This window comes from Neophocaena asiaeorientalis, unplaced genomic scaffold (assembly GCF_003031525.2).
Source record: "Neophocaena asiaeorientalis asiaeorientalis breed wild unplaced genomic scaffold, Neophocaena_asiaeorientalis_V1.1 scaffold429, whole genome shotgun sequence".
Taxonomy (NCBI): Eukaryota; Metazoa; Chordata; class Mammalia; order Artiodactyla; family Phocoenidae; genus Neophocaena; species Neophocaena asiaeorientalis.
The window spans coordinates 111557-125603 of record NW_020173550.1 but is presented as its reverse complement, the minus strand read 5'-3'; the positions used below and the strand labels follow the sequence as shown (position 1 = coordinate 125603).

The 14047-nt window shown below is 33.7% G+C and overlaps 1 protein-coding gene across 2 annotated transcripts in view; it reads right to left on the bottom strand.

Annotated features, from left to right (window-relative positions):
* UBA6 (ubiquitin like modifier activating enzyme 6) overlaps window positions 1-14047 on the bottom strand; it is a 79806-nt gene that overhangs the window by 27918 nt on the left and 37841 nt on the right. For both annotated transcript variants that reach the window (XM_024747676.1, XM_024747677.1), the window contains exons 9-16: window positions 12741-12864; window positions 9227-9330; window positions 7631-7693; window positions 6637-6713; window positions 6082-6148; window positions 2371-2514; window positions 839-906; window positions 50-128 (exon numbers count right to left, since the gene is read on the bottom strand). In XM_024747676.1, coding sequence (XP_024603444.1) covers window positions 50-128; window positions 839-906; window positions 2371-2514; window positions 6082-6148; window positions 6637-6713; window positions 7631-7693; window positions 9227-9330; window positions 12741-12864 — 726 coding nt within the window. The remainder of the gene's footprint in view (window positions 1-49; window positions 129-838; window positions 907-2370; window positions 2515-6081; window positions 6149-6636; window positions 6714-7630; window positions 7694-9226; window positions 9331-12740; window positions 12865-14047) is intronic.

Sequence of the window (14047 nt, the reverse complement as noted above, 5' to 3'; positions counted from 1 at the left end):
CAAGAGCAGTTTGACTGTACTATTTATTCTCATTATTATTCCTACTTACTAAAAAGATATTCAAATTTTGTAGCTTCCGACACAAAGTGTCTCCAATGCAGGCTCGTAAGGCATCATATCTATCTCCTCTGTAAAAAACAATATAAACCAAGAAAATAGAATGGCATAAAAAACATTATTAAGATTAGTTTAATTGCTGCTAGTACCAATTTAATAAGTTTCTTCCAAACTAATAGATAAATTATCTTATTTGAAAGAGAAGAAACTTCATAAAGAAATCAGTTGTTTCTTTTTTCCATTTGACTTAATATTCTAAGTCCAAATGACTTAAGTGAAAGTCACTTTAGTTTATCTGGAAAAAAATTTTTAAGGCAGGGATTTTTAATAAAGGTTTGTAGAGAAGACTATGGCTGGGCTTTGAAGTTGTTAACCCACTTAAATTGAAGGCAGAACTTTGGGTTATGTGTATTTCTGGGAGAATGAATTCATAAGCTTTTATCAGATTCCCAAAGAGATATGTGACCCAAAAGGTAAAGAATGACTGATATAAATAAAAGCTGCAGGTAGCAATTGTTTTCATCTAAAATCAGAATGATGTTTCAAAACCTAACCATTCTCATGATATAAATTTAACACTTTATATTCATTATTTATAAGGTGGTAAAGAGATACTGCATTATTATGACACAATCTCTAAGTAGAGAAGAAATGACTGCAGATGTGAGCTAAGGAGAAAAGACAACTAAAACAAATGCATGTTTGCACAAAAACTCTTTTAATCTAGTTGCTCCTTATAAACATACAACTAAGAAAAAAGCAACAAAAAGGTCAGTATTACCGTGGGAGAAATTCTTCACGTTCAGGTTTGCCTAGGGATTCGACAATATCTGCTGCTTCAATATATAACTTAAAGTAGAAGATAAAAACATAACTTACTATGTAGAAAGCTAAATTGCTAGAAAAAGTAATTATCTTCTGTAGTTATTTAATGATCATTAAAGAAAACAATGATAAACATGTAAAATAATGTAAACATGTAAAATAAAGGATTAAAAAATGTGATTGTTTCTTATGCAATAAACATTCCTTACATTCTTTCATTGAAACAATGGTTAAATCTGGAGGAACTGTAAAAGGATATAATTTGATTCATGTCATTTAGCCATCTTACAGATGATATATTCTATTACTAACAAACAAAAGGAAATTTCACCTCCAAATCTATTTTTTATAACTACATAAAAACTTCTGGAAGCTCATTCAATTTCAGCTACATTTGAATCATTTGTTTACTTTTGATAGGAAAGTACCTAGTCCATATTTAATTTCCAACTTGGAAACTATGTCATCTGTAATTATTACATATACTACAGAGGAAATGGTCTAGGAAGCCACAATTTCAGCATTTAAAATAATATCAAACAGAATTAGTTCAGGTTAATGAAAAAAACCCGAGTCTCATTCTCATTTTCATTTTAAGTAACTTATATGGCTAAAAAATGTGAACATGACCATGAACATGAATAAATGGTTATTTATTTAATTATAACATAGAATCTATATTAATAACATAATTTATATTCCCCATGCTGCTAATAGTTATATCTAAACCAGACTTTTACAACTGAACTTGTACACTGTGTTAAAATAAACCAAATAATCCAGCAGCAAAATAATATTAATTAATAGCATCAATAATAAATTTACAAATTTTAATTATTAAAGCTAAATTTAAACTTTTTAAAACATAATAAACAAGATCAATGTTATATTCAAATGTTTAAAATTAAAAAAAAAAAAAAGGGCCTGAAGAGTATCCTTTGATACACTTTGCCAATTATTCCTTCTGGTAATAGAAACCAGGGTTTTTCCATCTTGCGATGTTTTTACCCTATGTAGTTCTCAAACTTTTACCATTCCTATGCTTTCTACCTTTAGAAGTTTATACCTAGAAACTAGGGAATCTGAAGATTCATGATGCCAAAAGACTCCATGGAACAGTTCAGGAGTCCTGAAAGCATGTGACTGCTAAACTAACAGTAGTGGAAACTAAATATAAGGATAAGAAAATTCCTTATATATAAGGAATATAAGAGTGAAAATTCCTCCACTCTCGCAAATGAGGGAAATACATCCTAGAATGCAACTCTGGGTTACATGCCAATAGCCTCAACAAATGATCTTGTCAGTTTCCATTATAGAATTAAGTTTTGGTGGCACATCACATCTGACTCATGCATCAAAAAATACTTTAAGGTTGCTTTTATAATATATTAATTAATACTATGTTATAATTCATAACAGACATTCATTATATGGGTGAATAATTCAACCTTAAGTACAAAAAAAATATTAAAATAGAGAACTAACCCACTGGCATAAAGGAGAAAACTTTCCTGTCACAGCTTTCAATACTTCTTGGCTGGCAACACCTCCTACTGCTGCAGCAAGTGGGGGTAAAAAGCCTTGGGCAGTCCAAGAGAGCCAACGCACAATGTCATAATTTACTTCAGGCTGAAACACAAGCCATGAAAGACAATAATATTAACAGTATTCACATGGTATACTCAAAATTTCAATAAATAATTATACCTTAACTTCTAAAAGAGCTACTCAATTTCCCTAATAGTTTTTGAGTCCTAAAAAAAAGTCCCAATCTCATAATAAAAGATCCAATTCCATGTCAGTTACCTTAAGCAGTATATTTCATTACCAGTACCTGCCCAATTTTGCTTTTTGACTCTTTATGTGACACTAGGGAACAATTTAGAATTAACTGGATTATCTACCGTGATGTCGGACAAACAACCAGAATTTTAAAAAACATGTTTTAATGAAAACTATGGAAAAACCTTGCACCTACATAAATGAAAAAAAAAAAAAATGACCCATAAAAAATGATGAGCTATCATTTGTGCTTGAAGTGGCAAATAAAAAGTAAAACTGTAAAAAATGAGGCAATACATTGTTAGAAAAGGCAGTTTAGGAAAAAAATTGAGAGTAATGGCACTTTTGCATACAAATCTAAGAGCCAATCACCACAAAGTTCTCATTATCATACTTAAACTGAAATGATGTTTCTCAAAATAAAATTTATTAGTATTTTTAAGAAAAAAATGGAGAACTGGATTTTGGAGCTATTATTTTAGCACAATTTCTTATTTGTTACAAAGATCTCTTCATGAGCTCTGGCTTCTCTTTCTCTTCCTGTTCTTTCAACATCAGTAACTAGAATCTTAACCTAGGATTCAAGTAGGGCTCAATTAATCTCTTGAAATTCTATGTAAAATGTACATTTAGGGGAAGAAGGAAGGCTTTTATTACATTATCAAAGATATCTATGATACAAAAAGAGATTACTATTTACTCACATTCCACCCACTCCATTTCAATTTTCTATATCTCACTATTTTACAACTATTTAGCACTAAACTCAACTCAGATTACAATTTCATTTAAGATGTGGCATTTCTGAATGCAGAGATATTGGTGGTACTGATAATATTAACAATGACAAGAATGCTAATAGAAGCAGGTAATTTGGTTGAGCATCTATTTTGAGTTGTATATTATTAGTCCACATGTAATCTTCAAAATAATCCTAGGAAATATAATTTCTATCATACAAATTAGAAAACTGAAACTTTGAAAGATTAAGTAATTTACTCAAGATTTTACTGCTAGTAAGTGGTCAAACCAGAATCTGAACCCAAAAAGTCCAACTCTCCAGCTCTATTCTTACCATTAGGTTACACTATCTTTCAAGATTTTATATTTTTTAATAAACAAACATCCAAATCTGGGGAGTTTTTCATCACCCTAGGATAACGACTAAGGCCTATATCTGAATTTCTGCACACGGTCTCCAAAAGATGATACATATCCACAAGAAGAGAAATAAACCAGTGGCAGGGCTTCAGTATTACTAAGAAACAGAAAATATGAACTTCAAATTGCCTGTAAATAGAAAAACAAACACCAAACCACAAATGAACTATTTCTGGACTTCATATTGCTGCAAGCCTGAACAGAGAGCAGGAAGCGTGTAACCACAGAAGAGAGAATGAAAAGCCTAATGTGACAAAGCACAGTCAAAATCATCCTGAGAAAACAGAAGGCCCATACTAAGTGCAAAAAATACTGAACATGTATGAAGTCTGGCAGATCTCAGCAGTGGCTATGATGAAAGAACTTCCCTGGGGAGAATGATAGAAAGGGGGAGATATCCCTTGACAGAGAAGGCTAAAAAAGGAAGTAAGAGAGGAAGTTAAGTAGGATTTGGCAGAAAGCAAAGAGATCCACAAGATATATCAACACGTATCCACCAAAAAAATTTTTTTAGTTAAAAAAAAAAATCACCTATTAAAGAAACTCCTTTTCAGGAAGAGAAGAGGAAGAGGGGCTCTAGAAATAAAAATCTGAAAAAGCACGAAAAAACCTTACCCTGTCCAAAAGCATATACAGAAAAATCAGTTTACCAAACACAGAAGATGTAAAAAGGAGACAGAAAATTAGAATCAAAACATTTCAGTACTGAAAATTTCTCCCCCAAACTAATTATAAGGCAGAGTAAATTTGACTGAGTGAATTATATATCAACAAACACTTGGAGATGTGGAAAACCCCACCTTGAATCAGAAATTTAATAACTAAGAACCCAAATGATCCATTCCACCTTCCCCAAAGGGGAAAAATAAATAAATAAAAGAAAGTATGAATCAAAATGGGCTCATGGTATACCTCGAAAAATTGACTGAATGGTCAATCTTGAGTTATAACTTGGTAAAACTATTAGATTTCACAGATGAAAAAATACACAGAAGAAAAAAATATACAGGGCCCCAAGGCAAAAAGACCAGATTATTTATAAAAAGTAAGAAAAGTAAGCTGACATCCTATTTCTCAACTACAAGATACAAAGCAAGATATCAAGGAAGAAAGTTAACAGCCTTGAATTTTACTTTCAGCCAGGCTCCTTTCAAGAATAAAGGTTACATAAAAATTTGAAATGTGTTAAGAACTCAGGGAATACGGTTAATTCTAAGCTCCTTCTGAGAAATGCACCAGTGACTAAACCTGATTTCAAGTCTTACTATAAAGCTACAGTAATCAAAATAGGATGGTACTAGCAAAAGGATAGAAACAACCAATGGAAGATAATATTGGGTTCAGAAAGAGCCCTACACATATGTGGTCAATAAATTTCTGACAAAGATGCCAAAAAAACTGAATAAAAAAAAAACTGTCTTTTCAATAAATGGGCTAGAATTACTGGATATTCATACACAAAATAATTAACCTTGATCTATGCCTGGCAAGACAGAAAAGAACAAATTAATAAAAGTACAGGGCTTCCCTGGTGGCGCAGTGGTTGAGAGTCCGCCTGCTGATGCAGGGGACACGGGTTCATGCCCCGGTCCGGGAGGATGCCACATGCTGCGGGGCGGCTGGGCCCATGAGCCATGGCCGCTGAGCCTGCGCATCCGGAGCCTGTGCTCTGCAACGGGAGAGGCCACAATGGTGAGAGGCCCGCGTACAGCAAAAAAAAAAAAAAAAAAAGTACAAAACTGTACACAGTGAGTTCAAAATGTATAGTCATGTACACGAACTATACTTTGTATGGTACAGAAAAATAAACTCACAAAACAATAAACCTTCTAGAAGAAAATACAGGGGAAAAGCTTTATGATTTTGAGTTAAAAAAGGGCACAAACCATAAAAAAGAAAAACTGATAAACTGAACTTCAGCAAAATTAAAAACCTGTGCTCCTCAAAAGACACTGTATTGATAGTAAAATGAAAAGACAACCCAAAGACTGGAAGAAAATATCTGTAAAATGTGTGTCTGATAAAGGACTAATTTCCAGATTATATAAAGAATGCTCTCAATTAATAAGAAGATAACAACCTAATTAAAAACCAGGCAAAGATTTGCAAAACTCAAGTAGAATAATGTCAAGTAACTTGCTTACTGTCACAGAGTCAATAAGTAGCAAAACTGGAATTTGCAGGATAAGAGAACAGTAATATATAGATTTATATGTTACATAATTTTTGATGGCCATAACTTTGAATATTCACCTGCTCTTCCAAGGTTTCACTTATAGATGTTGCTAGTTTCAACAGCTCTTCTGAATCTTGTTGGCATCTAGGATTCAAAATAAAACACCCCAATTTCAATGTTCTCAATTGCTATAAACAGTAGGTCATATTCAAAACTGAAATTTAAGAAATATGTTGAAAACCTGTGGATTACAAAGTGCTTACTGACTTTAAGGTAACTGGTTTATAAATACATTACTTCAAAACTACATCAAAATCATGCTCACCTAAGAACAGTATATAATGTTTAGTTTTAAATATACATGGCAAAAACTTTTTGCAACAATACCAGGAGATAAAAAATTCTATAGCGGATTCATAATTTAATAATTCTCAGATTTTTTATTTTAAAAAGTTACAGCTTTTGAAGACTTCAAAATAGGAAAATTCTTATTTAGTATAACTCCATTTTTATAAATTTTTGATCTCTCCACTCCTACCAGAAAAAAGACCAGGTCAGAAGTGTTTATACAGTTTGGTGTATCTAGTGGTATTACAATAAAAAAAAAAGTTATTTCAAACAAAGAACATTACCCAGTATTTGGCTTGCGACTATAGTTCTCCTGAAACTGGTCCAAGGCAAGCATGGCTGAGTGAATCTCTAAAGGTGCCTATTTAGAACATTAAAAATTGGTCAATATTTATTGAGTGTGTAATATGTGTCAGGCACTGTGCTAATGCTTTTAAGACATTATTTAATTTAATCATTATAATAAATGTATTAGCTTATTACTATTATCTTTATATAACAGATAAGGAAGCTGAGACTTGACTTCAAGGTCATAAAGATATATTTAAACAAAGATCTAAGGTTTTTTTCCCTCTCCCGTTGCGGAGCACAGGCTCCAGACACGCAGGCTCAGCGGCCAAGGCTCACGGGCCCAGCCGCTCCGCGGCATGTGGGATCTTCCCAGACCGGGGCACAAACCCACGTCCCCTGCATTGGCAGGTGGACTCTCAACCACTGTGCCACCAGGGAAGCCCAAGATCTAAGTTTTAATCCCAGGCTCTATGACTAGTTTTTATTAGGTTATCCATATGAAACAAAGTATTACCACCTGAACAAAGGAAACAAAATGTCTGTACAAGAGCACCGAATTCTTTTTCTTTATTAACATTTACAAATTTGGAAACTGTTAATATCGAATATAATTCTTTACTTATCACAAATACATTCACTGCTACAAAACTGATCCAGTGATTTAAAAAAAACAGAATAAATGCTTCCAAAGTTTTTACGGAAGAACTATGTATTATATAAAACTCTACATGGTTCAGAAAATCTTTGCATAAATTAATGAAACCACCTTTACACTATCAAACCTGGTATATCATTATAAAAGTAAACCTTTTTCCTATTATTTTAACATTTCCATTATATAAATTCCTATTTTTAATCCTTCGGCATCAGCTCTAGATACATGAATACAACTTTTATTTTTTAAAAATCCGACAGTCTGACAGAAATCTTCATAATCCCTTACCAATCCCCACCCGCCTTTCTCAAACCTGCAAAGCATTTATTTACCTCAGGTTTGCTAAAATCCGCAATAAGGCACTTTGGATGTTTTATCTGCTTCTCTAATGGTTCCTAACAGAAAAAAACAAAACAAACAACAGAAAAAAATCCACTATTACTTCGGAGCAAGCACATGACTACTTGACAAACTACACAGAGCACTAAAAGCAATGGCTCCCTCCCAAAGGTCTGAAATAAATAAGGTTAGGCTAATATGTTTTAACTGAAATATAAAATAGCTACCATTCACTGGTTACCACTTTTCGTATTATCACACTTTATTTTTTTAATGTTACATGCAACTAGATAACCTGCTCCAAATAGTAAATTTGGGAAGAATTGGTACAAACATTTGTATACTTGAAAAAATCTATAATCTTAGTCAAAGAGCTACCATATTTTTTTGATACCAAGTTATCAGGACTCGTTATGCCTGACATAACTTGAATAAATACCCAGTTAAAATTTTCTGTGTGGAGCAAAGGACACACCAAGCCCAAAAAAACCCAACCAACACTCCACCACCACCTCTGCCCCCCCAAAAAAACAAACCCAATCTGAAATTTACTTGAGGCATAATTAAAAACTGGGGTAAATGGCAAGAGGAAGTAATGCACAAATCTTCCTACAGCAGATTTGACTAGCTGTAGCATTTTAATCTGTTTAGCTCTAACTTTGGCTTGAACAAAACCCTGTAGAAGACTTTAGTTAATAATTGTTCTGGAAAAGAAAAGGCAGTCAAGTTAAAACCTTGAGAACTTGCAAGAAAAAAGAGACTTATTAGACAGCTTATGCTGAGAAGTGGCCTAAGGATTTAAGCAGCAAGAGGCTCGCTGGTTCCTTGATACAAGTAGCCTCTACATTCTCTCTGTACGGATACTTACCTTTCCTTTCAATGCCAGTTTATGGGAATTATTTAACATTTCTAACATATTACAGTATTTCTTTTTTTTTTCTTTTTTCTTTTGCGGTATGCAGGCCTCTCACTGTTGTGGCCTCTCCCGTTGTGGAGCACAGGCTCCGGACGCACAGGCTCAGCGGCCATGGCTCACGGGCCCAGCCGCTCCACGGCATGTGGGATCTTCCCGGACCAGGGCATGAACCCGCGTCCCCTGCATCGGCAGGCGGACTCTCAACCACTGCGCCACCAGGGAAGCCCCTACATTATTTCTTGAAATCCAAAACATTAAAAATTTAAAAACCTGGATTAACAAATATGATGAATAAAAGAAATATTCCTTTTACTTCAAAAATGTAAATGACTGAGTAATAAAACAGAACATATAATGAATCAATGCTTATTAAATCTTTCAAATACATATTAGTTATATCCTTTGTCTTAGGAAGTAATTATAAGAAGTATAATCAACTCTTTGATGAGTCACAAAGGAGTAGTTCCTTTGTGAACTCTATGGATGGGTATTGTAGCTGTAAATTTTTTTGCTGCTATCAGTTTATTTCCATAGATTGATTCCATTTTCCTGAAAGTGGGTACAAATTAAAAAACAAAATCTGTTCAGCCTTTGAATTACTTTTATTGCTTTTTTTCTCCCTGCCATTCTTCTGTAAAGAAACATTTTTTTAATCAGAAAAAAAAATACTTACAAAGCAGAATGTTTTAGGAGTCTTAACTTGAACAGCTATCCCTCCATGTAAATAAGGTTCCAGTTCTCTAGTATCACCAATGCTAAAAGAAAATGGTGATACCACTAAAAGGAGGAAAAAAGAAAACCATTACATACTGATATAAGTATTTAAATTTGAAGGTTTATCACCATAAAGATGTTAATTTTTCATAGTTTACAAAATTAAGATCTCAGTATAAATCATTTTATTTGGTGGTGGGTGGAAGTGTGGGGAGCTAGACAGATTATGTTTCCCATACAAATATAAGGACTTAAGCAAAAAAGGCCAAGAAAACTTGGAAGGAAAAAAAAGGAATGAGAGGTGCTTATTATTAGATATTAAAATACTTTATAAAGACTCAATAATTAATATACTGATACTTTATATATATATAATTCATAATAACTAAAATAGTATGATACTGGCTCATGAATAGACAGGCAGACAAACAGAATAGATTATTCAGTAACAGACCCACAAGGGACACAATTAAGGTGGTACCTCAAACCAGCAAAGAAAAGATACTCAATAAATCTTTTGGAAAAAAAGCCATCTGGGAAAGTATTCCAAATGGATAAAAGTTTTAAATATCAAAAACAATGACAAAAAAATTATTAGATAAGAGCATAGGAGAAAAATTGCTTTAAAACTTTGCAGTAAGGAAGGTTTTCCTAATTATGACTCAAAAGAAAAAATTGAAAGCTTTGACATCATATACACATAGAGCCATCACAAGCAAAGTCAAATGCCAAACTAGAAAAAAAATTTTGCAACTCATATTAAAAAAAAAAAACTCAGCAAACATGCCCTATATATTAGGAGTTCTGGGGAAAAATAACAACTCAGTGAGAAAGTGGGCAAAGGACAGATGATTCACATTAAAGGAAAAAGAAATAGCTCTAAAACTTAAGAAAAGATACTTAATCTCATTCATAAAATGTAAAACGCAAACCAAAATTATACTATACCACTTTCAATCATACAGGAGACTATTCTACAATTACTGATGTGAAAAGACCATCTAGATGTTTAATTTAATGAAAAGGCAAAGGGTAGCTCTAGTCATAATATGTTACCTTGCATGTAAAAATGCATAAGGAAACCTGGAAGGGCACACAATAAACTAAGAATAGTGGACAGGTAAGAATGAGTGGGAGCCATAGGTGGGCAATAAAGTTTTCACTATAAACATTTGCCTTCTATTTTTTTTAAAATTAATTAATTTATTTATTTTTGGCTGCACTGGGTCTTCATTGTGCATGGGCTTTCTCTAGTTGCGGTGAGTGGGTCTACTCTTCATTGCGGTGCATGGGATTCTCATTGTGGTGGCTTGCCTTGTTGCGGAGCACAGGCTCCAGGTGTGCAGGCTTCACTAGTTGTGGCATGCGGGCTCAGTAGTTGTGGCTCGCGGGCTCTAGAGTGCAGGCTCAGCAGTTGTGGTGCATGGGCTTAGTTGCTCCGCGGCATGTGGTATCCTCCCGGATAAGGGATCAAACCCGTGTCCCCAGCATTGGCAGGTGGATCCTTAACCACTGTACCACCAGGGAAGTCCCCCTTCTATTGTTTTTGAACGATTTGCTTATTCACAAAATTAAATTAAATAAACAAGGTTTATATATTAAGTAGACAGAAAAGGTCAGCAGAGTACACATCAAACTTAGCTGCTGTTACTTCTGGAGTAGAGGGGAGGTCTGAACTAGTACTCATTTTTAACTCTACCTAAACATAAATACATATATATATCTAGAATAAGCATATATTGTTTTAGCTATTTAAAAATGTTTTTCAAATAACAGAAAATTACTTTAGAGCAGTAAGTACCAACTAATAAATGTTAAGAAAAAAAAAGTTTCATAAACTGCTACTCTATTCAAATATTCTCTCTCTGCCCAAAGAATTTTTGGTACAAAATGTGGGTTTTATTTTCATTCCTTGATATCCAGTGGCTTCTCCTGTTAATATATACATATAGCCTCAAGATGCAGATCCAGCACCACAATCCACCATTGCATGGCCCCCAACACAACAAAGGATAATCCTAAATAGTTAGTTGAGTCAATTTATGCAAAAACAGATAAAAATTCTTTAATATCAGTGATCTCAATCTATATTTTACATAGTTAGATACAGTCTGGGAAACAATCCAACAGTTTTGTTACCAAAGATTTTTTTTTTTTAATATTTATTTATTTGGTTGCGCCGGGTCTTAGTTGCAGCAGGTGGGCTCCTTAGTTGTGACTCGTGGACCCCCTAGTTGTGGCATGCAAACTTTTAGTTGCGGCATGCATGTGGGATCTAGTTCCCTGACCAGGGATCGAACCCTGGCCCCCTGCACTGGCAGCAGAGTCTCAACCATTGTGCCACCAGGGAACTCCCCAAAGATTCTTAAATATAGATCCAAAGTTGTTTTGGTATAAAGAGTTCGTAACAGGGACTGATTTTTTTTTTTTTTCTCTCCTAAGGATCCATCTCGTAGTCATGAAAAGAAAAATAAAAGTAATCCATTTACTAGTCTATACACTAATCACATAATTATACTTTTAGATGCCCTAAAGATAAAACTGAATCACTCTCAACTGAACAGGTGTAAACATGCTGTCTCTGAGTTACAAGACATCTAGCAATGTCTTTAACTTTTTTAAACATGGCTGGAGGAAAATCACAAACTACGCAGACTAACGCTGCTATAAATTCATTATTTTCAACTTCAAATGGATCCTAAATGAAGCCTGATGATTTTTCGATTTTTTAAAATGTTTATTCTCCTCAAATCTCTGGCCTTACCACCTTACCTCTCCTTTGGGCCATGATTTCATCTCAGTCCACTGACAAAACATTCCTACAGCTTCTTGCCAATAAATCCACAAACCTGCCTGCAATAACATCCATTCATCCCTTTATCCAAGCCACTGAACAAAAACATATATCTTCACTTGAATACTTCACCGTCACCTCACCCAACAAGCCTAGACTGTACTCATTATTTCTCTCCAAAACCTGCTCCTCTTCTTGCACTCCCTAATGTGTAAATAAGGTGCCAGAATCTTCACTCACCTACCATAAAGTTTTCCCTTAAATGTCTTAAGACTCTTGCTATCTCAACTCCAACTGTCACCCCTGCTATATTACATCTTTAAGTTCTTTGAATTCTCTTGCTTTTTACTGTTTGTCTCTGCACAGAATATTCTTTTCATCATCTTCGTAAGCCAATGCAATCAATTTTAATCAAGATACCCTGTCCCCACTGCTGCTGTACCAAAAGTGAGTAGGTTTCCTTGCTAAGGTTAGAGTTCCCAGAATGCTTTTTCTTTCTTTATACCATCACTGCTGAATGTTAGTATCCCCTCACTTGGATTAAATGTCTTGAGGCCAAGAATTGGATCATGTCTGTCTGAGCTGATGGTGTGTTCTTGACACTGAGTATAGTGTCTGAACTGTAAACATGCTGAATAATGGATAAGTATAAATGAATTAATAAAACACATAAACTTACCAGTTATTTGTTGTGTGGATCCATTTAAGCCTGTCATTCCATTAATTTCTCGAAATGTTAGGAATTGTCCTGTTTCAAGTTTGTGAGGACGATTTTCAAGGCAAGTGACAATGCCAGGATTAGCCTAGAAATAAGAGTAATATACTAAAAAACAAGTCCATGTATTCCTTTTTTGTACAAATTCCAAATCTCACACAAAAAGGAACATATTATCATAAAATTCTCAAAATAACCAAAATTCCAAGCCATTCTTCTCCTTCCATATTAAAAGCAATGCTTTAAAGAATTGTAACAAAATAGTGACTTATCATTTTATTATGTGATTTTCAAACTTATTTTATTATGAATGTTTAAAATATAATTTCTATGTTTGGGGGAAACAGATTCCACAAGGGAGTTCAAATATTTCACAGATGCAAAGATTCTCGTGATTTATAAAAACATTCAAAGTGACTGAATGGTAAGTTTCAAAGTCATTCATGACAGACTCTGTACATAAAAGATGAGTCTAACTTTGAAGATCAAAGAAATGTAAGAACAGAGGATGGAAATTTAAAGCCAGGAAAGTGGTAGTTTAAAGCTTATCCAACACTTTAAAGCAAAGAAATATTATGTATCCCTGCTTATCAAGATAAAAACAGGAAGGAATTGGCTTAACTCACCTAAAAGGTGGATGAGATAGGTCAGACACCAGGAAATTTCCTAACTGCATATAATCCATCACATTGCTTGAATAATGTGATAATAATTTAATTTACATAAAAGCTAATAGAATTATAATTCTCTCTTTCATAAGTATGTAAATTCTAAAAATTCTCTTGCTGTTTAAGGGTTTGAGAAATACAATTATGATCACAAACATGTAGATAAAATTAATGTAATGTGGGTTTACTAATATCTCAACAAGAATAGAATTCATAAGGACTTTAAGGAGAAATAATTTATAGATAAGTTAAATGGGAACATTCATGATATTTTTCTAATTTTTTATGGATAACCTCCATATTTCCTGCACTATTCAATAAAAGACAATATCAGTGCAATACAAGATCCCTTGGAGCTTATTCTAACTCTATAATATTCTTAGGGACAAACTAACAATAACTAGAGAAGGTAAAAGGCTGAACAATAACCATTCTGTAAGCAAAGAGATACACAAAATGATTTTTCAATGAATTTTTTCTTAAAAAGGGGTGAGAAAGGCAACAGTACACTGGCTTTAAAAAGAAAGCACAAAGATAAAATCACAAATACTATTCAGTCAAAGTATATTATCATTTCCTTATGTTTGGTTTCTTTTGAGCTTT